This window comes from Populus trichocarpa, chromosome 12 (genome assembly GCF_000002775.5).
Source record: "Populus trichocarpa isolate Nisqually-1 chromosome 12, P.trichocarpa_v4.1, whole genome shotgun sequence".
Classification (NCBI taxonomy): Eukaryota; Viridiplantae; Streptophyta; class Magnoliopsida; order Malpighiales; family Salicaceae; genus Populus; species Populus trichocarpa.
Window position 1 is genome coordinate 912,597 of NC_037296.2, and position 26,321 is coordinate 938,917.

A 26,321-nucleotide genomic window follows, 5' to 3' on the forward strand; every position below is an offset into this window, starting at 1 on the left:
TGGGCTAGAGATTTAAGGGAAGGCTAATTCTGAAGGAAGGGTAAGGGAGAAGTTTGACTGAGGAAATTGAAAAGCAACTTTCTACGTTAAGACTGGTCGTTGGTCATAAGAAATCTGATTCAAAGAATAAGGAAAGTCCAACTGCTGACCATTTCATTACACAATTTATTACTTCTAGTAGTCTACTTCCTTTTTTTTTTTCCTCTGGGCTAGCTACAAGATCTTAATTTCTACGAAAAATCTGTTCCATGCAGTAATTTGTAAACGTGCCAGCCGATATACTATCAGAAAAACTTGTTTGATGAAGTAAAATCGGCTTCCCATAAAACCAAGTTAAACGTGTAGGCCAAAGTATAAACACATCATAAGTACTGTCTGCTGTGTATATGCATGCCTTACATGCATGATCTTATAACATGAATCACAGAGTCATAAAACGTTGGTTCAATGGGAAGGGATGCTCGTTTTCACTCTTCACATGATAGTAATTTGAGTCTACTTTATAACAAAAGAAATTAGCAACGGAGGTTGGGTCTAGCAGTTGGGGCTAATCCTCCCAAGACGGCGAACACGGCTCGAGCCTCTCGCATGGTAGTGGTGCCTGCAAAACATCGCGCCCTCGAGCCATGTTAAGGATTGGTCTCCTGATCCAAAAGGGGTCGAAGGAAATCTTGTACATTAAAAAAAAAAAAAAAAAAAAAAGAGCAACAGACATGATCGAAAATTAATGAGTTAGGGTAACATTTAGCGTAGAAATGAATATAGTATAATAATAATAATAATAATAAATGTAATTGATTAAGTAATGGTATCTAATTAATTTTAGATGAAGGATGAAAGACACTGAAAGTCAAAGAGGAACATGGAGAGAAGGGGACCGGGAATCTTCCAACATGCTTCCGAGTGTAGAAGAAGTTGATGGCGTGAACGTGACGTTTAGGTTCCATCTTTAGCTTACGTTCTCTTGACACCGTTGCGTTGCGTTGCGTTATCTTTTACCATATTCAATTTAGCAAGGGCACAAGGTGTCATCAAGACATGACAACTGATAATTAAATTAAAACTAAATTAAAAAAAAATCATCTTGAAATTACTGTAATCACTGCGGATTACCCTATTCATTTGTTTTTTTTTTCTTTTGATATTTTACGTTTTGGCCCTTTAATTCTTTTCCAATTCGGTCATTTAATGTTGCAATAGTATGGGTTTAGATTTGGTAGGTTATTTTGTTTACTTATTAATGGGGATCTCAAGATATGGATTAAATATTTTGTTAATAAGCTTTGACAAACATTAAGCCCCTTTAATTTTCTTCCATGAGGGACTGGGCTACACGGGCAGGGAAAAATTTAAGTGTTTTTTTCTCTATTTTTTTTTTAATTTTAATTTGATCCTTCTAGATTTGATTTTTGTGAAAATTAACTTAATGATTTATTTTGGTTTTCTAGATATAAAAACCTTGCAATATTGACAGAAATATTTGGTGCTTGATTGATGCTAAATTTGTCGAATAAAACTAAACTTTTATTGATTTACAATAATTAGAGCTTGGAGGACCAAATTTTATACTAAAACAAATACATGGAACTAAAGTTAACAGGCAGGTAAAGATTAGCCAGCAAGTATAATACACACGCTAGCAAGTGAAGGAAGCCACATCACTTTAGTGATGCAAGAGATTTTCTCTAGTGGTGAAAAATTGCCTTCCACAATTGTGTTGGGAGTGTCGAGCCCTACTCTTCTGTCTAGGGCGGCATATGTCACTGAAAGTTCAATGGTATATCATCAACTATATTTTTTTCTGTAACAACCCTAATTTTTATACACACCATTTAAACATAACTTTCTTATGATTAATTATTTCTTAGGTGAATTACAAACACACACACATTTGCAACTACAAATAAAAACTATTTAAATTTCAACAGATTCTTCCATGTACTAGAAGACCTCAAGTTATCGACTAGAGGCTATTCTCAAATCAATAATCATCAAATGCAACTTGAACTTTGTCCATCCTGAACATTCTCATATCAAATAAATTAGAATAACTTTTAATTTTGTATTCCAACACTTCCATCATTGTAGTTTATTTATCATATACATATATAAACAAATATGCAAGTCATCACTAAGCATCATGAATTGTTTGCATTAATTCATAATTCTATCACAACAAAGAGTTATAAACTACTTTTGTACAATTAAAAAATATTTTTTTCAATTTTATCTTTCAACATTTGATTGATTGGAAATTAAGTTTTATAGTTAATATAGTGTTTTCAATCTAATGACCCAAGTTACGAATTTAAAAATCTAACATGTGTTGACTTTGTGTTTTTTTATTTATTTTCTTCTTTATTTTTATCATTTAATATTTATTTTTTTAAAAAAAATATCCTAACACCGCAAGATAGCATGTGTCCACGTCTACTGGAGACAAAACAAAGAACCCATAAATTTGCATTGTCTTCTTTACACCAATAAGACCTCTCCCCAAATAATTATAAACTATCCCCATAAACATAGAGTTGGTAAGAAATTTAATTTCTGAGACCATATAGTTAAAAAGAAAAAGAAAAATAAAAGATAGGAAGACATCCTCTTTATTACAACCACACTTGCCACAAGGTCACCAGATAGATCACTGTCGCATTTTATTTTTTATTTTTTATTTTTTATTACCAAAATCAACTTGCACAGTGAAACACACAGAAAGCGTCCCATTCACGTGGCCATGAAGATGATTCGTTTTTGAAACGTGGACTTCAAAATATTTTTGCAATTGTCATCCAACCACACAGCTCACTACGGCTTCTCATTATGCAAATAATCAATTTTTGCTCTTGTTTGGATTTGTTTGAAAGTCCGTTTATGGTTAATTTTTAAAGTATTTTTTATTTGAAAATATATTAAAATAATATTTTTTTTATTTTTAAAAAATTATTTTTGACATCAACGTATCAAAATGATCTAAATACACTAAAAAAATATTAATTTGAACAAAAAAAATAAAATAAAATTTATTTTTTTCCAAAAAAATTTTTGAAATGCAAAAACAAACAAAACCTTAATTCAACCGTTTTTTTTTTTCTATAGAAATAAAATAAAAGAATTTACTAGACAGTTTAAGTCTATATTTGTTTCCTCTAACAAATATTTTATTTGATATCATCCACTTATTTTAACTATCTTTATTAATTATTATCATTTCATTTTTGTTATCATTACAATAACCATCTTCATTTAACTATTAATATAATTATAATTTTATTATTATAACCTTTTAATACAATAACTATCTCATCACCATTAATCACCGCAAACCATTATCATTACTATAATAATTACTATCATGCAATCATGATTAATGTTATAAATAAATACTATAATAATCATAATTGTTATTACTATTATCATCAAATATTTATCATTACATCTTTAGTTTTATGACTAATATCACAGCTTTTTTTAAATCTTATTATCATTATTTAAAACATAACAATGAAAAATATTTTATTTTATAAAAAAAAATTAATATATTTAAATAATGGAAAATAATTCTTTTTTTTTTCAAAACATGGTGTACCCTAAAACTAAAAAGTTTTCAGTTTTATGATAAAAATTAAAAAGCAATTAATGAAGAAACACTTTCTGTGTTTTTTTTCTTTCCAAATATGATACAATCATAAACGAAAACAATATAGGAAACTAGATTATAAATTTGATTAACACTTGATTTATTAAGTTGTCCTTTCACACTATATATTATGATTTTTAATCCCATTCCATAGCAACACGCTCATCAAAGACATGCATAGGTGTTGCTATATAATTAATTCATTATTTAAGTTTTTTTATTTTTTAATTGTATCATTTCATAGTTAGTTGAACCAAGATTTACCTTGGTAGTTTGTTTCAATCAACTCAGGATGAAGTTCTCATGGTATATAAAAAAAGCATCCCAACATTAGATTGATATTTAATTTTATAAAATACAATTTGGATTTTTTGTTTTTAAAATGATTAAAATGAAAAGGATTATAATGGAAATTAAGAGAAGAAATGCATCCCATTTCTTTTCCCATGGAAAAATCAAGCGCAAAAATCAAGGATATAAGAAATAAAAAAAAGAGGGAAAGAAAAAAAAGAAAAAGAAGGATGGGCTGTGATAACCACACTAAATTCACATGGTCACCACATGCCACAATAAAAGGGAGCTCCTGGTGAGACATTTCCAACAATATTAAGAAAGGTTATCATAGGAGCTCGAGGGAAGCCGCACAGCTTTTTATAATGTGATCGCCTTCCTTACATGTTGGTACGTGTGATGAACACACAATACACTTTTTTTTTAATATTTGTTTAATTTAGTTAATAATTCTCTAATAATTATTCAATTCAATTTCAAAATTCATCACGACGGAGCCCAATAAAATCCTAAACTAGCTCCAAGTGCAACCCAAGTAACCCCAATAGGAGAGAGAAACATATTGTCATGAAAAAATACCGCCATGCCAATGTTCTCACTGCCTAATTCATCCATTGTTGTACACCACACGCAATTGTTTATTCACTTTACACTTTGTCATTACGGGAGCATAATTGTTAGTGTGGGTGTCTACCTTTCTTACCAATGGCCACTACAACGCCTACATTATCCAGTTAACTATTCACTTACTGTTTTTAAAAAAATCTATATTCGCATTTATCTTTTACTTTTACTAGAAAGATTAGCTTCCCACTTTATTATTTAATTAACATTGACATCTCTTTTTAAATTTATCATTATGTTTATTTTTTAATTTATCTTATTAAGCATAAAGAATTTTTTTTGTTTCCCAAATATAAAAAAATATGATACTACAAGATACATCTATAAAACACACACACTTTTTTTATATTGACCAAATAACCAACCTTTTCATAAGGAATTTATGTTATCCCCAAGATTATTAAAATATTAATGAATAGGAAAAATGATGGAAACTCAAAAACTCATGAGTAAAAGAATCCAATTGGAGCCATGATATAGATCACAAGTTGAGTGGGTTTATCCATTTTAATTTGATTACTCAAAAATATTATTGTTTCAATATTTTTTGTTATAAAAATTATTTTAATCAATATTGTTTATGAAATAATTTTTTTATATACAAGAAAAAAAAAACAAATCTGGTTTTTATAGGGTTGACTGATTTGTTGGTTTTCCTGCCAATGGGCAAATACTAAATCAGCTTTCACAAAGTTTGCTTTGAAACTCAGTTGGGTCGATGTTATCACAATGACTTGCTAAGTTTTTGACTGAGTTTAATGATATTATTAAATAAAAAAAAATCAGCAACAACAACGCACTGAGGACCAAAACAGTCAGAACTAAATCAACTCCATAATTAGTTAACACTCCACCCACTGATCCCTTTGTTTAATTCCCATGAACTAGGCGAGTTCTTCAGAAAACATATTTCCATGAAGGTGAGTTAAAGAAATATTTTTTTATATATTTATTTGCTTCCATATGTAAATAAAAGAGCCATGCCCCAAATTCCACGAGAAAGATTCACTATTTAAAAAAATAAATAAACGAAGAAAGTGATCAAGAATATAGGTTCATGTTTATTAAACCTAAATATTAAATTAAACTAAGAAATCATTAATCTAGTAAAATCTCAATGATTCAGTACGATCAAATTCAGTTCAAACCCTGTTAAGATCAACTCTGGAAAATATTTTTTTAAAAAAAAACTAAGATCTTTTTTTCCATAGATAGATAGATAGATAGATTCTGAAATAGTAGAAAAGCATTGAAACTAAATAACCTAAACTAATTAAAGTCACAAAGAAGAAAATTTGCATTTGATAATTTTTTGACAAATATCAACTGATGCATTAAAAGTCACAGACTGGATTTTGGGAAACACATGGGAAGCACATGGTGATGATCATGTTCTTGATAAGTATAAATATTCCAGTGGGTATTAAACCATCGTTGTTTGCCCTGCAGAATCAGCAAACAACGATGGCTTATTACCCACTGGAATATTTATTATCAATAACATGAACTTTTAACATGGTTTCCAATAATAATTTTATTTAGTAGGTAATCTAGTGGTAAGAATTTAAAATTAAAAGATTTGTTTTCCCTGTAATTTCAAGATTTATATGATCGTTAATTTCAGGGCCTGTAAAATTAGTCGAGGTGCGTATAAACTGACCCGAACACTCATGTTAGTCAAAAAAAATAATAAATAAATAAAATAAAGATGGGCTTCCCATGTGTTTCCCAAAATCCCGTCTGTGACTTTTAATGCATCAGTAGATATTTGTCAAAAAATTATCAAATGCAAATTTTCTTCTTTGTGACTTTAATTAGTTTAGGTTATTTAATTTCAATGCTTTTCTACTATTTCAGCATCTATCTATCTATCTAATAATAATTTTATGTTATCTTAAAAGGGTTATATTATATTTTCAAATATAATAAATCACATTCATTCACAAATTATATTAACCCGCAAATTTGGATTGCATTGCAACTTGATATTTATCATGAAAGGGACTAAATCTTCTTCACCAAGTTTCTTTTACAATACACGAAATCGCATTTTTTCTCTCTAGAAAATTAGTATCTAAATATATAATATTGCTAAAGATAATTTTATGTAATTACTATAAATCTATAAGAATACATAATGTTTGAAAAAATGGACGTTCTAGATCAAGAAGCCAGGCATACGATCACTGTTTTAAATCTTGGATGGCTCGGTACAACCCAGAACCTAGCCAATCCATGTTGAAGAAAAAAAAACTTGGTTGATCTGGTCAAAAACTTGAGTTGATCCAGTAATTCAGTCGAACCCGGATTTAATCTAGTCAAAACCTAGTGATCCAGTCGACCCAATATTGGTCAAAACAGGTCATTTTGAATTTTTTTTAACCCGAGGTAACCTTCCCAACCCATGAAACTTTATCTCGAGTTGACCTCTAATCGGGTTTTAAAATAATGATTTTGACCACCTAAAATTACCATAGTTGTTGACTCAGCCAAGGGGTCAGGTCTTGGGTTAGCTTAGGTCAACCCGGAAAAATAAAAAAAAAATGTTTGAGATTTTGATATCTTACTTGAAAAAGTTTTGAAATAATACATGTGAATGTAGTCTATAAAAAAGAAAATGCGAGGCATGAAATGTAATGTTGTTATCCCATATCGAAAAATTAAAAAACCATCCATGTGAATGTAAAATATAAAAATAAAATATGAAGTGTAATATAATTATCCCACATTAAAAAATTAAGAAATAATCATTGTGGATGTGGGGGCATTTGGCAATAAAGCTAAAACATTGTTTTCCCAAAATTTGAATTTTTTCTTTGCTTAAAATTATTTTTTTAGTATTTTTGGATAGTTTTAATGTGCTGATATCAAAAAAAAAATTTAAAAATATTATTTTAATACATTTCCGAGCAAAAAACACTTTAAAACGCAAACTCTACCATCAGGCCTGTAGGCTATATATAATTCCCACATCGAAAAGTTAAGAAACAATTCATGTGGATGTATGCTATAAAAAAAATATAAGGTTAAGTATTCATAAATTAATTTCATATTTTTTAGGTTTATTAAAAATATATATATAAAAAGAATTCGGATCTCACCCGAGGTATGCTGAGTCACTTGAGTTACGGGTTGACCTAGTGGGTCACCCGGGTTTAACCAGACTAATTGCAAGCCTGAAATTTTTCCATTTAAAACCCAGCCAAGATTTTAGGTCGTCCGGATCAACCTGTCGGGTCGGACCAGGTTTCGGAACACTGAAAAATACATGTTGTATGCTGCCCAATATCCAAGTGGAGAGACCGTTTATTACTAAACAAGTAAGATTTAGCATGTGAAATCACTTCTCATCGATAATAAACAGGAAATCCTTTAAAAAAAATTCTCTTCTAAATGGAGGACAAAGTCAAACTAGTTCAACCCCATTAATTTGTACTCTCAACACACCAATACCTTCGATCAATTTCCATGAAGGTCATGATCATTTCCATCAAAACAATTTCCGTGAAGGTGAGGTAAAGAGAGCTTTTCAGGGCTGGTATTTGATTTCCATGCACCTGCCTATCTATCTCTAGTCTGTTAGACATGGACGACTCAGTTCAAAATTAAACAACTACTTCCAAATTCCAAAGTATGCGTTATGACCATTTCAAAATTCAAGGATTTGCATACAAAAAGATCGTCTAGAGACTTTACGTGTCCATCCAAATCACTCAATGTTGGCAGCCGCAATGCGAGCAGTCTTTTGTTCTGCGACTTTACGTGTCCATTCAAATTCATGTGTTTTTTTTAATGTTTTTTTTATTTTTTTAAAATTATTTTTAATATCAACAAATTAAAATTATTTAAATTCTCCTAAAATAAAAAAAAAACAAATTAGAAAGTTGAGAAACAATGTAATATTTCTTGAGGTTCATTTTATAATGTTGTTTTTTTATTTTTTCAATTAGGTCCCTTACGTTTCAGACATTCTTAACGAATCCTTCTTTCAATGTCTATTGCTATTTCCATTAAATGTCCATGCTTTTATCCAATAAAATCGAGCCTTTCTAGGAATTAATGGACATGAAAATCGATCCAACGGGTAAAATCCTCGATTTGAAATGGAGCTGAGGATCAACGGGTAAAATCTATGTTGGGTATCATTTGAGGTTTTTCACTTCTTTTATCTATTAAAATAGTTTCTTGAAAACTAGTATTTGCACCTTTCTGAGTTTATAACCCAAAACAAATCTTAAAAACACAAATTTCGTGTATTCAGATGAATTTAATAGATTTTTTAAAATATTATTTTAAAATTTTGAACCTAAAAAGTAAAGAAAAAAAAGAGCTTATCTTCTTAACCATCAAGCCAACTCTTTAAAATTTATGTAACATTAACATTTATTATTTAATAATCAATATAGTGCTATTTAGTTTAATAAAAACAATAAATATTTAAGGGGATGGTCCGAGAAGAATTTATGAGCGGTGATGCAGGGGTGGCTTAGATGGGTTGGTTCGGGTGATAGATTGACTGATGCAACCCAAGAGCTAGCCTTCGGATGAGCCCACCGGCCCAACCCATCCAAGGAAATGAGAGTCATCTCATGCCTGGAAAACCGGTCTTGTTATTTTTTGAGACGATTTCTTCTAGTATTAAAAATAAGCCTAAAACCAACGGAAAAGGAGATAATTAACTCATAAACTAAGCACTAAGTATAAAACCGTCCATCCATTCTTTCTATTAAAAAGTATGGCAGATTTACTGTATCTCTCTTGATATTTTTCTATTCATCACTACAGTATTGTGATCATTTTGTTCTTCCTATCAAAAAAATAAATGTCATGAGCAAAACAATTAAGTGGTGCTGTTTAGGTATTTTTCTTTTTATATACAAATGGAATTATAGATGTACCCTTGTATATAAGATATTTAATTCACTGTTGTCAGGGCTATTTTGATATTTTAACCTTGTTTTTTTTTTGTTAATTGAACGTTCGTGGAGGATAGTTATGTAATTTACCATTAAAAAATCATTTTTCAATAAACAAATTATTGGCAAGTGCACAGCACATGCCAGCGTGTTGGAGTCGACGCGTGCGGTGGTTTTCGGTTGTCCAAAATAGTCATTTGTCATCTCAAATTATTCCTCGTTGTCTCTTCATTCATTATAGGTGGCGCGTCTACTCCAAATCTGGTTGGTGTATCGCTAGTGACCTTTTTTTTTCCTTCTTTCATTTCTCTCTCATACCCAGTAAATACACTATGGTCCTTTTTTATTATTATTTCATATTCAGACATTTGAATTTTTATTGTTGTTTTTTAGTTATTTTTCCTTTTATTGAAGTTTTGTTTGTTTTAATTTAACCCTTGGTTCTTAATTTGTACATATAATTTATTTCAATTCAGTCCATTTACTTTTAATTTCTTAATTTTTTTCTCTTTACTCTTTTATCAAATTTTTTATGGCTTGCAATTTGATCATTCAAATCAAGTTTATGATTTTTGTTTATTCAATGATAATAGTGATTTCACTTTGATCCATTTTCTTTTGATTTCTTATTGTTTTTCTTTATTTTTTTGTCAAAATTTTTATAGTTTTTAATTTTTTCAACAACAACAACAACAATAAATAATAATAGTAGTAAGCATAACAATTGTAATAATAATCATAATAATAATAATATTAATGGTGGTGGTGGTGGTGGTAATAATAGTAGTAGTCGTCATAGTAGCAGCAACAACAATAGTACTAGTAATATTATTGTTGTAGTAACACTACTGTTGTTGCTGCTACTACTATTACAAATAATATTATAATTTTTTTTTTATAAATTTTATCATTTAATTTTTAATTTTTTTTAAATTGGACTTCGTGATTTTTTTAAATTAGGTGCTTCAAGTTAAATGACTCGGTTCATAGTATTTTTTTTAATCTTTATAATTCCTTTTATTTTTAATTAAGTTATTTCAGTCACATAATTTAGATTGCGAGTTTGACAAGATATCTCGTGTTGACTTTGCTTTAATTAGGGTTTTTATATATTTTTCAGAAACAATTTTTTATATCTTGTTTTACTCATTTTCAGTACCTAAAGATTATTTTTTGTTCAAAAAGTTATACAGCCTCGCGACAAAGCATGGATACGGAAGCTAGTGAATAGCTAAGGCCGAAGTTCATTTGTTAAAAAAACTATAAAATAAAAATAGAATTTGAAAATTATACATATACTAAAAGGAAAATGTGTTTTTATGTAGAAATTGTATAATTGTAAATTTTGCCAATTGTTTTTACTATAGCGGTATTGTAGTTGTGGCAAAATTATAATTTTCTTTTTTAGTTTTAGAAAACATATTTTTCTTATATGTTTTTCTCTTTATACTTGATATTTTTATCATTGTATCTTTTATCACTATTTTTTTCTTATCTTTATTTTTTTGGAAATGGAGTTTTCCTATAGAAATGATATAATTGTAAATTTTGTCATTTTTATCATTTTACAGTTGGCTTATTTATTACCATTTTTTTTCTTATCTTTAATTTTTTGTAATATTTTTTTAGTTTTCCCTTTTTTTTGAAAAAAAGTATTTTATTTTTATTTGTTACACTTTGAATATTTATTACTCTAGATTTGACCTATTTTTACTATTCTTTTTTTTTCTTATCTTTATTCTTTTGTAATTTGTTTTTTTTCTTTTAATTTTTTTTTGAAAAATTATTATATAAAAACTAAGGAAATGATGTTTCACGGTAACAATTGCAACATTATTTCATTCTTTAGCTATGTTAAAAATGAGCTTGAGATCTTACATATTTTCATTAAGACATATGATCTTTACTATATTTTATTATATGTAAGTATTAACTTTTTAATTCATGATTATATTTTTTACTCAATGTCAAAAAACACGTCAATAACACCAATATAATATTTTTTTGTGTTACAAAAAAAAATTCAACCTATAGTGAGGTGAGTTGAATAGACACGTTAACACTTTATTTTTTGTATTTATTGACACAAATGGTTCTAGATGTATTTACTTAAATGCATGTATAAGCCTTTTGATTAATAATTATAATTTTTTAAAAAAATGAGAAGCTTGCGTATTTATTTTTTTATGAAAAAAATTATCAAACCTGCAGCAAAATACGAGTCAAATAACTAGTGGATTGCTATTTTCTATTATTCATTTTGTTTGCTGAACTGCATTGTTTGTGGATAGTTGCTTGTATTGCTGTTGAACTCGAGCCCACCTAACAAGTAAATATGAAAAACCTGAGATTCATAGCATGATTTGGGTTGGGTTTTTTTGTTAAATTAAATTAGATATTAACCTGATAAAACTCAGTTGACTTAATTGAGTTTTTAACTATTCATTTAATTCAGACAGAATTGATTCAAATTCAGATGGGTGAATACAGAAGAAAAAAAAGAATGAACAAAATAATATTATTTTAATAAAAACAATTAACCTAGTTCATCCAATAACCTAATAATCCAAGTATTTCTTTCAGTCAATTTGTTAACCGAGTTTCACAATGGCTGCTTGAATGTAGCAGAAAAGAAAAATAGATAACAAAAAATATATTTTGGCATTGAATTCGCTAGATTATCAAAACCAAATTATAAAGTCTTGTTTTGATTTTATCTTATTTTTATTTATCTTGCATTATTTTTTGGATCAAAAGGAGGGCATTGTTCTAAATTAACATCAAACATAATTTAGATGTTACAACTTCACAAATGTCATTCATCATTAAACTTCAACATGGAGAATGGGTTTTTGATAAGTTCATTGAACATCATCCACATTCAAATTCAAGAAATGAGAATGAGTTGCATTTTTTTTTTCTATTTAAATGCTATGTTTATATAAGGTGGTCAAGTAAAATCATCATGTCAGCTTTTTTTTTCTTTAAATTTATTGATGTATTTGTGAATTATGAAATTTTCCTAGTTTAGAATCTAAATTTTAAATTGACAATTTTGTTTTTTATATAATTAATTATCGATCTTCCTAGTTAAAAAAAAGTATTTTTTTTTTATAAATATATCACTTATTTAGGAACTAGATAGGTGTGGCTTGCACTATATTACGGGTTGGGCTGAAATTTTTGTAATGTAAAAAAGTGTGCTCAAGTGTTGTCAATGTATTTTAAAGAAAAGAAAAAAATTCCACGACTTGACATTATGAAAAGAAAATAAAAAAAAATGATTGACAATCCTGAAAAATCCAAACATATAAGGATAAAATGGTAAAAAAAATAAGTCAACAAAAAGAAGTTTAAAAACAAAGAACCAGCACATCTAGGTGAGGTTGCCAAAACTTGCAAGTGGGATCATGCGAACAAGATAACGCAATAGAAAAATAAATGGTGGGTTGACATGTGACCTGGGACTTAGGATGGGTTGGGTTTAAAAAAAAATTGGGGAGAATTGACCCGGTGTGAAATAATAAAAAACATAGGTTAACCCTTGACTTGGTCAACCCGTGACAAACCTAGTCAAACCTAGGTCAACACTCATTGACTATTTCCTTTTTTATTTTTTCCAGAATGATGTCATTTTTTATTTATAAAAGGGCTAAAAATTAAAAATCAAAACATTGAGGGCCTAACCTTAAATATCATCAAACTTTGAATTGAAATGTAAAATTAAAAAGAAAAATCAAATTAATAAAATAATTCAAAATAGAAAATAAAAATCAAAAGAATAAAGATCAAATTTGAAAAAAAATAAAAAACCAAGATTATGGATCAAAGAATGAGATTGAAAACAAATTAAAATTTGGTAAGAGGGCTAAGAATTAAAATCTGAAACAAAACATTTAAGACCTAAAATTAAATATCATTAAACTTTGAATTAAATGGTAAAATTCACAAAAGAATCCAAATCAAAAATAAAAACCAAGAAAATAAGGACCAAACTTTAAGAAATTAAAAATTAAGATTATGGATCTAAAGATGAAATTGAAAACAAATTGAAATCTGATAAAAAAAAGAGCTAAGAATCAAACTTACAAAACAAAACATTGAGGGCCAAATATGAAATGTTATAAAATAAAAGGATAAAATTGATTTTAATGGCCAGCATGAAACTCGACTGGGAAAAGAGAGAGAAAATAAAAAGAAAAGGAAGAGACACCCCACATGAAAAAGAACGTTGTGAAGCTTCAAACGCTATAATGAAAGCTAGCATTCTTCCATTGAACACTGGCTCACGTGGCACTCAAAGAGCATGAAGTTGCTTGCATTGCATATACCATTAATTTTTTTAAAATATATTTTTAAAATAAAAAAAAAGATTGAATCATCCTTAATCCAACTTTATAATAATAGAAAAACCTATAGAAAATGACAAAAACACTATTCAACATAAAGCTTAGAAAATTCGATTTTAGAAGCAATTTAGTCATTTCAATTAAAAAAATATAAAAAAATAAAAAATACCCCTTAAAAATTTAAATGAAAATAACTTTTAAAGATAATTTAGTAGTTTTAGTGATCATAAAAATATGAGATTACTCTAATAACCCTTATAAATTTGACAATCACATTTAAACTCTTATATAAAAAAATTCAAATTACCCTTCTAGCAAAAAGATAAAATGATAAATTTACTTTGCAAAGAACACTAAATTGTAAGTGTACAGAGTGAAGAACTGAGATATTTTACCTTTTGATATCATAGTGTGAAAGTTTATTCGAAAATAAAACAAAAAGAAGCAAAAAACAAGAAGCAAAAATTTTTCAGAGAGGAGAGTAATCAGTGCAACTGTAAGCTCCTCCTCACCTCCAACAATGTTCTGTCATGCTCGATCTCATCTCCGCCGCCCCAACATCAAACTAACCACCACTCTCCTCCGTACTCTAACCACCGTCGGCGCCGCCGCCTATCCTGAGATCCCACTCCTCCAAGAATCTACCTCCTACACAGTAACACCCCCAATAAAACCCTGGCCTCAACGTCTCTACCCAAAACGCCTAATCTCCATGATTACCCACCAAGAAAATCTCGACCTTGCCTTCCAAATCTTCGACTACGCTGGAAAATATCACCCTGGTTTCTCCCATACTTACGACACTTACCACTCCATCATCGACAAGCTCTCTCGTGCTCGCGCCTTTGATGGGGTAGAATCTCTACTCTCTCAACTGTCACGTAACTCCTCTCACATCAAATGCGGCGACGATGTTTTTATCTCTGTAATTCGCAATTATGGCCTTGCAGGTAGGCCTAGATTAGCCCTCAAAACATTTACGCGAATCAAAGAAGAATTCAGTATGCAGCCTTCTGTGAAATTATTGAATACTTTATTGAATGTTTTTGTGCAGAATAAAAGGTATGATTTAGTGGGTTCTACGTTGAAAAATTGTAAAGATAAATATGGGGTTTTGCCTAATGTGTTTAGTTTTAATATTTTGATTAAGGCTCTGTGTAAAAAGAATGACGTAGAAAATGCTCTTAAGGTGTTCGATGAAATGCCCACGATGGGAATGATTCCAAATCTGGTGACTTATACGACAATTTTAGGTGGGTTTGTTTCACGGGGCGATTTGGTTAATGCTGAGAAGGTTTTTAGTGAGATTTCGGATAAAGGGTGGTTGCCGGATGCGACTACTTATACAGTTTTGATGGTTGGGTATTGTAAACAAGGGAGGTTGAGTGATGCTATTAAGGTAATGGATAATATGGAGTATAACGGGGTGGAGCCGAATGAGGTTACTTATGGGGTTATGATTGATGCTTATTGTAAAGAGAAAAAATCTGGTGAAGCTCGTAACTTGATTGATGATATGCTTGATAAGAAGTTTTTGCCAAGTTCGACCCTTTGTTGTAAGGTTATTGATGTGTTATGTGAGGACGGGAAGGTGGAGAATGCTTGTCATTTGTGGAAGAGGATGTTAGAGAAGAATTGTTTGCCAGATAATGCAATAATGAGCACACTTATACATTGGCTTTGTAAGGAGGGGAAAGTGTGGGAAGCCAGGAAATTGTTTGATGAGTTTGAGCAAGGTACGATTCCAAGTCTTATGACATATAATACTCTCATTGCAGGGATGTGTGAGAGAGGGGAGTTGAATGAGGCAGGCAGGTTGTGGGATGATATGGTGGAGAAGCGTTGCAGGCCCAATGCTTTTACATATAATATGTTGATTAAGGGTTTCATGAAGGCTGGGGTTGTGAAGGAGGGAGTTAGGATTCTTGAAGAGATGTTGGATAATGGGTGCTTGCCTAACAAGTCAACATACACATTATTGATTGAGGGGTTACAGGAATCGGGAATGGAAGGAGATGTGGATAAGGTTATGTCTATGGCCATGGCAAGCAGAGAAGTAGATGCTGATTCTTGGGATCTCTTCTTGCACAAGATTGTTGGTAATCTGGATTGTGGGACTGGTGCTCTTGATAGATTGTTAATGGAAAGTGCTACATAGAGATCCATTCATTGGGCTTCATACAGTAATGGACGAAGTGGTATTTGATTATTCGAGGGCACTGACTGCAGAAGCTCCCAGTAATTTATAGAGTTGCTAACGTTCACTTAGCAGGTGCTCTCTCTGTCTTGGTTTGGATGTCACTGTTAAGAGAGACTGAAAAGCTCTGTGAAGCAGCAAGAGGAGCATATTGTAGGATTTTATGTTCAAACTGGCCTCAATTGCTGAACTACAGCAGATAACTGAGGAATTTTTAGCACTATTAGTTTTAATAGACCGTTGGTAGTTTTCAAGATAATGCTTGCATTGGTGAATGAGCTGCCATGCCCAAAACACATGAGCTGCAGTTAGTTAATACGTTATGCAAAATTTGTTGCTTATGTAGTCTGAAAATTCTATCCAAGGGTAGGGCATTGGTATTCTTAAAGCTTTGAAAGAAGAGGTGCGCAATGTGAGGACCTGGTTTCTCTCTCTCACACACACACAAAGAACCACAGAGGAAGCATCTGCTAGGTCTGAGTGCGAGCTCAGAGATACTGAATAAGGTAATTACTTTCTCTTTCTCTGTCTCTCTCCATCACTGATTGATGTTCTCATGTATTACTATGGGGTGAGTAATGTAATGTATTCTTCTCCTTGTATTTAAATTTTATTTTTTGTTTACCAGGGTGCCAGTAAGTTTTAGTATTACCCCCCTCTTTCTCTCTGTTTTTGGTTTTTTTAATAATAATTCATTCTCTTGCAACAGTGATTTTGATTTGAATAATTTGGTTGATACCACCATAATTTAAACGTCCTTTTGCTATGGATGAAGCTTTTCAATGTTATGTTTATTGGTAAAAGAGAAAAGTTGAATTCTTTCAACTATTAATACCTAATTTGGCGCATTAGAAGGCCTAGCCTCAGAATTTTAATTGTTACTTCAAATGTTGGTCGCTTTTTTGCTTATCTTTTTCTCTTAGCAACTAATGCTTGTAAATTTGATTTTAACTGACTGACTTCTTTCAATTTAAGCCCATAATTTGTAGCCTCTTTTATGTTAAAAGGATGAAACTTTCAACCATGTTTGTCTATTGTTTTCTCCTTTCGTCTGCTATTACTGGCAAACTATGTGGCCTACTTGCTGGAACTGTAAAATTCTATGAAACCTTAAATCTGGACTGTTGTGTGTAACAGGGACTTGGCTTAAGTGTCAAATTGTGGGGGCAGTGCCTTGTTAGAAATCATGGAATACAGACATGCATAACAGCCTGCTTCTGAGAAGAACATCTCTTTTTTATTTTTATTTTTTGTGTAGCATGTCAATGGAGGAAAAATATAAGGATCAAATCTAGCTAAACATATGGTAGCAATATTGAGAGAACATAACTGATTTTTCTCATAACAAAACAATGAATCTCTGTTGGAAGATCGTTTCAGCTATTGGCTATAATCTTAAGATGGTCAGTCATTATAAAACTGTTGGCAATGAATTCTTCTTCTTCTTCTATTTATTTTCCTTCTTGCGTGTGTGATAAGGATGGAAGATTACAATCGGTGTTGTGGCTGAATATATTCAGTTCTCTTCCACTTTATTCGTTGTAAATTAACTTATGTTCTAAATGATTGAGCTTGGCTGTATATTGGTGGTTCATTTGTGAATATTGAAGATGGAGTGCAAGGAATATTTTATAGAGAAGACTAGAGCTTGATGTCTCTGTAATCTTCCCGTGAAGCTATTACTGATTAGCTTAGGCCATCTGTCAGTTCTTGATCTCCTCACTTTCCAGGCAGTTTGTAAGTGTGGCATTCTTCATTCTTGAAATTTCCCGTGTTAACATTGCAAAACCAAGCACATAAAAGGCTCCCATGGTTTCTGATTCTGAGCACCCAGCAACCGAAAAGAACATGTGCCAATCCTTCAGTCACTAGACCTTTGCTGTTTACAACATGCAAGTTAGGAGACTTGTCTACGAGGCATGTTCATAGTCATACTACTGGTATACAAGAACTACATGGAACATGAATCCTTACGTCCATGTATGGGTGACTTCCCAATTCTCGTTCTTCTTTGATCTGTTTTCTACAGCAAAAGTTGACCTTCTCTTCATGGATGTATCTGAATTATGCTCTCCTGTATTTGACATTTCGGCACCGCCTACGTCATTGGTTTGCATGTTGTTTCTTATATGCTGCAACGTTTCTAATGAGAAGTTTCGGGTTTGTTTATGTAGCCGTAGAAAACCTGCATTGACCACAGGAGTCTATGGGGAGAAAATCGATGGGGAATTTTATGGTCCAGGTGCTGTTGTTAATGCTTTATTCGTCAATGGATGATGGTCTTGTTTTAATCAGATGGATGATTCCAGCACTTTTGATGTTGTGAGTAGAAGTTGGAAGCTCTTGGATCCACCAAAGGCCAGAAGAAATGATACGTATGGAAATGCCAAAACAGTGTCATAAGTGATCAAGAATGGTAGCCAAGTGTTTATGCTTGTTCATAATGCTACTTGGTATGTAATTGCGTCAAGGGATCCTCAAAAAATTTGGATGCATGATGTAGCGTGTGTGATACTGTGATTCAGATGGTTTGAACACATTTTTTTTCAGAAATGCGTTCTTTCCTAGTTATGTACTTATCTTTTAATGTTTATATTTCTAGAAAAAACATAAAAATGAAATAAATTGAAAAAGAATTTGAAAAAGGATTGAATATATGGTTTCTGATAAAAAGGGAGCTAATAGATAGTTCTTGTTAAACTCTAGTAACTTGTTTGTAATTAAATCTTTTCCGAGTTAGAGACATGAATAGTGCTTGGAATTTGCAACGATAGGCGATAGGCAATAGCATCCTTTCTCTTCCCTTCCAAAAAGAAAAAAAATGTTGATGACCAGTTACTTTCCTTGTAAGTAGAAGCAGAATCACGCGACACCCATTACCAAACACCAAAAACCCCCCGCTATCTTATAGCTTCTATAAACTTTCGCGGTCGTCTAACACGCCAAAATCGGCCAACTAGACTATGCTCCCTACTGTTCGATAAAATGCCTGAACGAACTATAGCTTCATGAAACGCCGTGATTTTAATGGGGCAAGTTGAACTAGTTATTTTCCTTACTTTCGCTAAAGCACCGTTATAATATTGTTCTCGGTGAGGCCACTTTTAGTATTGTTTTTGTTTGTTTTTTTATGCAAATTGTTTGTTAAACGAGGACGCTGAGTTGTTTTTTTGGTGAATTACATGATGGAATGGGTTATTGTGGGGTATGATGCATGTGGGTTATTGAACGGTGCTCATCTCGAGGCATACAAAGATGAGGACGGTTGAGGAAAAGGCTCTGACATTGTTTAAATGGATGAGGAAGAGTGGAAAGGTGATGCCCAATGAGTATAATTTAGATTGTGTTTTAAGGTTAAAGCTTGGTGCTCATGGGATGGCCGTTCATGGGATTTTTACAAAATTTGGTTTGGAATGTGATCAATGAGCTGGTGCTGCTTTGATTGAGTTGTATTGTGATTGCGAGATATCGGCAATGCCAAGAGATTTTATAATGAAAGGATTAGCCCATGTTCAAGTGCTTCGAATTTGCTTATGTGGGGGATTGAAGATGCGGAGTTGATATTTAACAAATTGAACGAGAAAAATTCAGTTGTGTAATTTGATGGTTGAAGGATAAGAATGAGTAGCTGAGTTAAGGATCGAAGAGATTGTTTGAGACAATGCCTCACAAAGCTATATTTCCTTTGAATATTATGATTTCTGTGTATTCAAAGAATGGTGAAATTGACAAGGTTTTGATGCTTTTCAAGAATCCAAAGGCGAAAGAAATCCTGTCACTTGGAACTCAATGATGTAAGGTTACATTTAAAATGACTGGCTCGAAGAAGCCTTGAAACTATATGAGACCATGAGCTGATTGTTAATAGACTTCACAAGATCAACATTTTCTGTTCTATTTTCATGATTGATCATGCCATGGATCATTTCAACTAGGGCAGATGCTTCCTGCCATCTTGAGCATAACGCCATTTGTATCAAATGTTGATGGTGGAGCTTTTCTTGTTGATATGTATTCCATATGTGGGGGCATATTTGATGCTCAGAAATCTCACTCTTGGCCCGTTGTGGCTGTTTGGACAGCTCTTATTAATGGATATGCACGTCTGGACTTGGCTCTGAAGCCATTATGCTGTTTATGCACATGTTAGAGCTAAAGGTGGTCCCTAATGGAGCTACGTTTGCTGGGAATTTTTTCTTCCTATGGTCGTGCTACCCTAGTCAAGGAAGGGATGGGATTCTGCTACACAATGGATGAATATTATGGAGCAACTCCATCTTTAGAACATTAAGCATGCGAGGTGGATCTTCTGGATCGAGCAGGGGAACTACTAGAAGCAATTCCAATTCAAGTAGATATTGTCTTTTGGACAGCTTTTCTCAATGCTTGTTGGTTTTGGAAAGTAATGGAAGCGGGTGATAGGGTGGCCAAGCTTTTGTTCAGTTCGGATACCAAGCCAAACTCAGCTAATGTCATTTTGTCTAACGTATATATATATATATATATATATATGCAGCATGGGGAAAGTGGGGAGAGAAGCTGCATGTGAGAAATGGATTGAGAGACTTGGAAGTGAAAAAGGATCCTGGGTGTCATTGTATTATGCTGAACTCTGGACTTAATGAGTTCTCAGCAGAAGATAGAACACATCCACATTGCACTATAATTTATAACACTTCGGAACAACTTACAGCAAATCTAATATTCTTTTCTCATTTAACTGTTTTTCTCTTTCAATGACAGATGATTATTGTTTTAGAGAATCAGATCAATGGTTAAGCTTATTTTACTGGTTGTTTAATTTATGTTTCTCTCTACTAATTAACAAGTATAAATGATGCGAATGATATAAAAGAAATAGCTGCTCAACAGATCACTTTCCTAGCTTATTCTAGTGGTATGATCTAAATTTAAGCTTTATATTGCTCATTGAAAATTATTCCACTGTTCATATTCATGTGAAAAGAGCAAGTTATTTCTGTCATGTAGTCTGCTATAATGTGTTCTTTATTAAAGCTGTTGTACTATAATTTGGATGCACTTCAGATGCTGCGTTTTTCGTTTCCTTAACCACATTTATGTTTTCGAGGTTGATCTGTTGCAGTAATTGTTCCACTTGAGTGGTCACTTTTCAGAATCTTTTTTTGGTTCTGTTTATTTTTTCACCTATGATCATGCTGGAATTCATTCCCTGTAATTGCCGCCAATGGTTGGCTTCTCATCACGAATGTTATTGTTCCAAATTTCAGCATTGAATTTCTGTCTTCGTTTTCATGGTTGTGATTCATCAGGATATTGGACAATGAAAGCTGGCTGGCACTTCTCAAGCCTGTGGATTCTCAGAATATATCCTGTGTCAGAACAACGCTTCATGCACATTAGAGCAGGTCTGGTTATTCTGCTCATGCTAATAATAATAATAGTAGTAGTAATAATAATATTATTGATTTATTGTCACTTTTGCATTTTTGAAAATTGATAGTTGAACTATATAAAAGACATTTAAATAATTTTAAAACTCCAAGTTGAGGTAGACCCGTGAAGTCTGATTTTAATTAGATTTTAATTTAAATAGATTCTGATATTAACCTTATCAAATCAGGATGACTTATAGATTGATCTGCGACCTATTTGATATGGTAAAATTAGACTTAAACCTAATATGAAAAAATCAAGAGATTTAAATAAAAAACTCAAAAGATATCATTTTAGATCAAAATAATAAAGCCGATAACCCAATAGGTTGGCCCGTGATCCAATGACCCTTACCTTTCCTTATGTCGGACCTGTGATCCAATGACCCTTACCCTTTTTCGTTTCGGACCTCGGAATGGGTCTCACACATATGGTTCTCTCTTTTATAGATGTGTTGAAGCTGATGCCTCTCTTTTCTTCAGCACACACCTATTAAAGATGTTTCTAAGTTGACCTTGTTTGGCCACTTTTTACCTTTTGCTAGTGAGGACATGAACACAAATCATTCCTTTTAGTTTCCCCAAAGATACAAGTAGTTATTTATGTCTTTTAGATGGCCTTTTTGGTAATCATTGGAAGGGCATTGTTCTGGTATATGCTGAATAGAAAAGGTGGACGTCACGAGTGATTAACATGTGGGTTTTCAACTCAGGTGAAGGCTGACCTGGGAAGAAAGGAAAATACTAAAGGTTTTGGTTAACTATCTAATTAATGTGCCTGATATTTTGTTAAAGTTGAATTCTACATTATTTTACTACCGTTTCCTTTCTCCTCAAGGTGTGCATTGATGTTTAGGAATTCTTGCAGATGCAGGGAGCTGATAAAATATTTCAGTTGGGATTTTCCACAGCATCTAAAATTATGAATGAATCTAGTCTGTTGCATGTGCAGGCGCGATTTTCCTTGATGATCTCATTTGACAATGTTGCTCCTGTATTTGCACTCATTTGGGGAAAATAACAGTTGATTATAGTGGTACATCAGATACATTTAGGCTTGACATGAGAAGCTACCATCCTTCATTTTAAGTTTTTAATTTCATGGTAATATTTTATTGATTTGACAACATTAGTTAATTTTATATAATCATAAACATCCGTCACTACAAGAGCTCCTCTTCGAAACTTCAGCTGCTTACTGCCTCTCTGAAGTTCAGGAAAATTGATCACAGTGAAATATAGATTACCCTGTCACAAACAAGAAAATATGTTAAAATTTTGTTTGCGCGCGCGCGCTCGCATGGAGATCATACTTTGTTAGGAATGTAAATTAATTTTAGAGATTTAACAGAGGATATGTACACAAAACAAATGTCTTTCTCTTACGTGATTTTGTTAACTCTTGTCATTAGTACTGTCATTAATCACTAGCTGCAACTGTTTGGATTTCTCTTCATTCCTTTCTAGATCCCATTTTTCTGGTTCTTCCATGATCCCTGTTTTTCTGTACTTGCAGTACAGTATTAGTTGAAGAAATCCCAAGGGGCTACCAACAAGATTTGGGGCCTGCCAAAATTCAAGAATTTAGGTTAAAAGAAAACCCAAGAGTGCATGAACCGCAAAAGTTCTTGTTATAACCAATTAAAGATTGAATAATTGTACAAACCGCGAGAAAGAGATCATGGCTCAGTAGTCCATAGGCCATCCAAAAAGAACTTGCCAGGAAGGAGAAAAACGATAGGTAGAATGGCATGTATTCTACGCTCTGTGTCATTATCACCTTTTTCTGCAATTATTTATTTAGATAATTTATTAGAAGGAAAGCTTGAGCAAATAGTTGCTTCACCGAAAGGCCTGAGGGAGACAGAGAACTTAGATATTGAATGTGTATATGTTATGCTAGACATGCTAGGATGCTAAATTTATTTCACATATTTGTTTATGTTTTAATGGTTCTTTAGCTTTCAACTTTGGCTGTATATGGTGAGGTAAAAAGAGATGAAGATGGCTCACCACAACCACTAGCGGAGAACCATACATTGCCACAGAGGCCACAAGAGCAACACTCCCAACAAATATCTTGCGATGGTGGTGATCATGTAAAGCAAAAGCTGAGATAGCTGCCGTGATGCAGAAAACTAGGATAACAGGTATCACTGTGATTGCAACCTTTATCTGCACACCAATGGCTATTAATTGTAAATACACATAGCGATTCATATGCATACATCCATGCATTTATATAGCCAACGAGTTGTGTTACTTTGTGTTCTGGCTGAAAGGCAGCAAGGAATAAAAACGTACTTTGAAATACACAAACGTATGTGTAAACTTGAGTTGTTAGTCTACGGTGTGCATGCTAGCATTGATAATTCAAGCATGCAAGGAAAAACATTTCTGCAATAATTTGACAGATAAAGTTCAAATAACTTGCCTTTCCTCTGGCTGAAGTGAACCAAAAATATATGAAAATGAAGGAAAACTCGAGAAGAATCCCTAAACCATTGATGGTGACCACAGGGAAGTTTTCCCATCTGTAGCTTACGACAGGCAACCCATACCAAGTGTAAAGGAGACAGTTTAGCAGTGCAATGATGTAAGGAACACATGAGAACTCTTCAGTGCTTTTCTTCCTTATGATCCTATAGAAAGTTAATCTGGAGACATAAAAAAATTAAGACTTTGAGTTCCATTTTCAAATCTTTTAAAATGATAAACTAATATTTTGTTTACAAGTATCAGAGTCTTGGCATTACATAGGTGCTGAAAAAAGCAACATGGAAGCTGCATTCCCTGCAATAAAATCATGAAGATTTGATATATTAGTTTACTTGATCAGTAGAATAGTTATATTTAATGCTAGATAGCTTTACTTGAGTAGAATAGTTATATTTAATGCTAGATAGCTTTACTTGAGTAGAATAGTTATATTTAATGCTAGATAGCCGATACAGGGAAAGAAAAAACAGAGAAGAAAGTTATACCCATGACTCCTACTGCTAGGCGCAGCGTATCTCCCATGTTATTCTCTCTGCAACGATGGTCCTAAGTTGAAAGAACGGTCCCAACAAGAAGACTCTCGAAATTACTAGCTATGAATGTCATGTGAACTGTTTAACAACGGGAATATAAATAAGGGGGGGACATGTATAAAGAGAATATAGTGCTGTCGACGTTTTCATGGAACCTGTGGACTGCTTTATCTTAATTTGTGGATGGAAAGAGCTTGCTTAATGTTGAATTTTTTTTTTATAATCTTTAATGGGAAATTGTCATAAAATCTGGTTGGGTTTTGAGAATAAGATTAGAGGAACAAAGACAAGGAATTCTTTGCTGTTGCCTGTTGCAAGTGGAAGATGCCATGGCACTTCCACTATCCACTTGCTAGAAATCCCTTATGTGATGTTTGGCTAATCAATCAACATGCAGTACGTTTATTAAATGTTTTTTTTTCCCCTTTGTGCCTGGCAACATTTTCGAAGGTAAATGTATATGACGATATGCACTTTCATTTTTCGTGTAGAAAAAAGAAAACAACCTGTGCGCACCCCTTACACAGACACAGACACAAACGACACAGACACGTACATAAACCGTGTTCTCATCAGTGAATCAGGACATTTATGCTTCTTTATGTTCGTGTCACCATCAGAGAACTTGTCGAGGGTGATCATGTTTCTAGGGATACTGCTAAGAGATCGAATTAGAAAAGATAGAAAGTTTGTTAAAAGATCACCCATAGTCGAGGAGCTGTCCATACGTTCTTACCTCATTAGCATACCTGTGCTGTGTTAGAGTGCATCATGAAACGATCTGCAGTTTTTTTTTAATCTCTTTGTACAGGTATCCCATTCGAAAGATATGGTTTGTGCATGCCTGTATTAATATATCATTTGTTGAGAGAGAGCTGTGCCACTTTCCTACTATGAGATTTGAGGCATTACTGTTGATTATGATCATAATGAAAGCAACATGCATGATTACTTTCTAAGTTTTGGAAAACAATGCTTTCACTTCTTAAGACCTGAAACTTCATCATCAACTGTAAATGTTAAATTTTCCAGTTTTTCATTTGTGCCACTGCTGCTTTATGTATTTTTTTTACTCATGATTTTTATTTTTATTTTTTATTGAAAAATAAATATATTTTTTTTCAAAAATTCTAACGAGTAAATTATAATTTAGTTGTTGTATGTTCTGTGTTTTTTAAGTTAGTTCTTTTGATTGACTATAGTTGACTGTTATTTTTATTTTTATTTTTCTTTTGTAATTGTCTAAATTATTCTTTTGAAATGCATTTTTGTTGTTGTTTATAATAAGTGAGATTGGAAAATATGACCTGACATGAAGGGTAATTTAAGGAAAACAATTAAATTGCCATGTCACACTAAAGGAGGATTGAGTTACAAACAAATTGATGTAGGATATTTGTTTTTTAGATATTTTTATTTTTTTTATTTAGCTTAGAAAATCAAATATTGTACCTAGTAATTTTATTTTTTCTATTTGGTTTTGGAATTAATCTCTATAATAACTCATTAATTATTTATTGAGATTTTTTTAGGTAGACCTATGGTTACTATAAATATAGTTATTTAACTTGTATTTCAACAAACTTTGATATTTTGTTTTAAAAAAAATTAATAAAGAAATAGTTCTCTTTCTCTTTCATGTGGAATTATCTACATTGTCTAACGTTTTTGTCTTCAGCTCTTTTCATCTTAATTCTGCCTTTTTTTTTTTTTTTTTTTTTGTCTTTGCTTTCTTCTTGTTATGTTTAGATGCCTCCATTGCTATTAGAACTTAATAATTATTGATGATTAGTTACTTGTTGTATGCTGTTAAATAATCATGGCTGATAAAAATCACAGAATAAAATATGCTCATACT

The 26,321-nt window shown here is 32.0% G+C and overlaps 2 protein-coding genes across 3 annotated transcripts; one reads left to right on the forward strand and one right to left on the reverse strand.

Moving 5' to 3' along the window:
- Positions 1-14,176: 14,176 nt before the first annotated feature.
- Positions 14,177-18,670, forward strand: LOC7489813 (pentatricopeptide repeat-containing protein At5g16420, mitochondrial). 2 transcript variants are annotated; one of them, XM_024582813.2, is made up of 2 exons: positions 14,177-16,523; positions 18,192-18,670. In XM_024582813.2, exon 1 carries the CDS (start codon positions 14,341-14,343, stop codon positions 15,976-15,978), a length of 1,638 nt encoding a protein of 545 aa, XP_024438581.2. In that variant the 5' UTR covers positions 14,177-14,340; the 3' UTR covers positions 15,979-16,523; positions 18,192-18,670. The 2 variants fall into 2 exon arrangements, with proteins under 2 accessions (XP_024438581.2, XP_024438580.2); XM_024582812.2 differs by lacking the exon at positions 18,192-18,670 and adding an exon at positions 17,155-17,626.
- Positions 18,671-22,438: 3,768 nt separating this feature from the next.
- LOC7485217 (bidirectional sugar transporter SWEET3) lies at positions 22,439-24,556 on the reverse strand. The gene is made up of 7 exons (XM_024582261.2): positions 24,416-24,556; positions 24,188-24,224; positions 23,866-24,088; positions 23,445-23,606; positions 23,098-23,217; positions 22,818-22,997; positions 22,439-22,679 (listed from the first exon to the last, which is right to left on the reverse strand). Exons 1-6 carry the CDS (start codon positions 24,450-24,452, stop codon positions 22,827-22,829), a joined length of 750 nt encoding a protein of 249 aa, XP_024438029.1. The 5' UTR covers positions 24,453-24,556; the 3' UTR covers positions 22,439-22,679; positions 22,818-22,826.
- Positions 24,557-26,321: the final 1,765 nt, after the last annotated feature.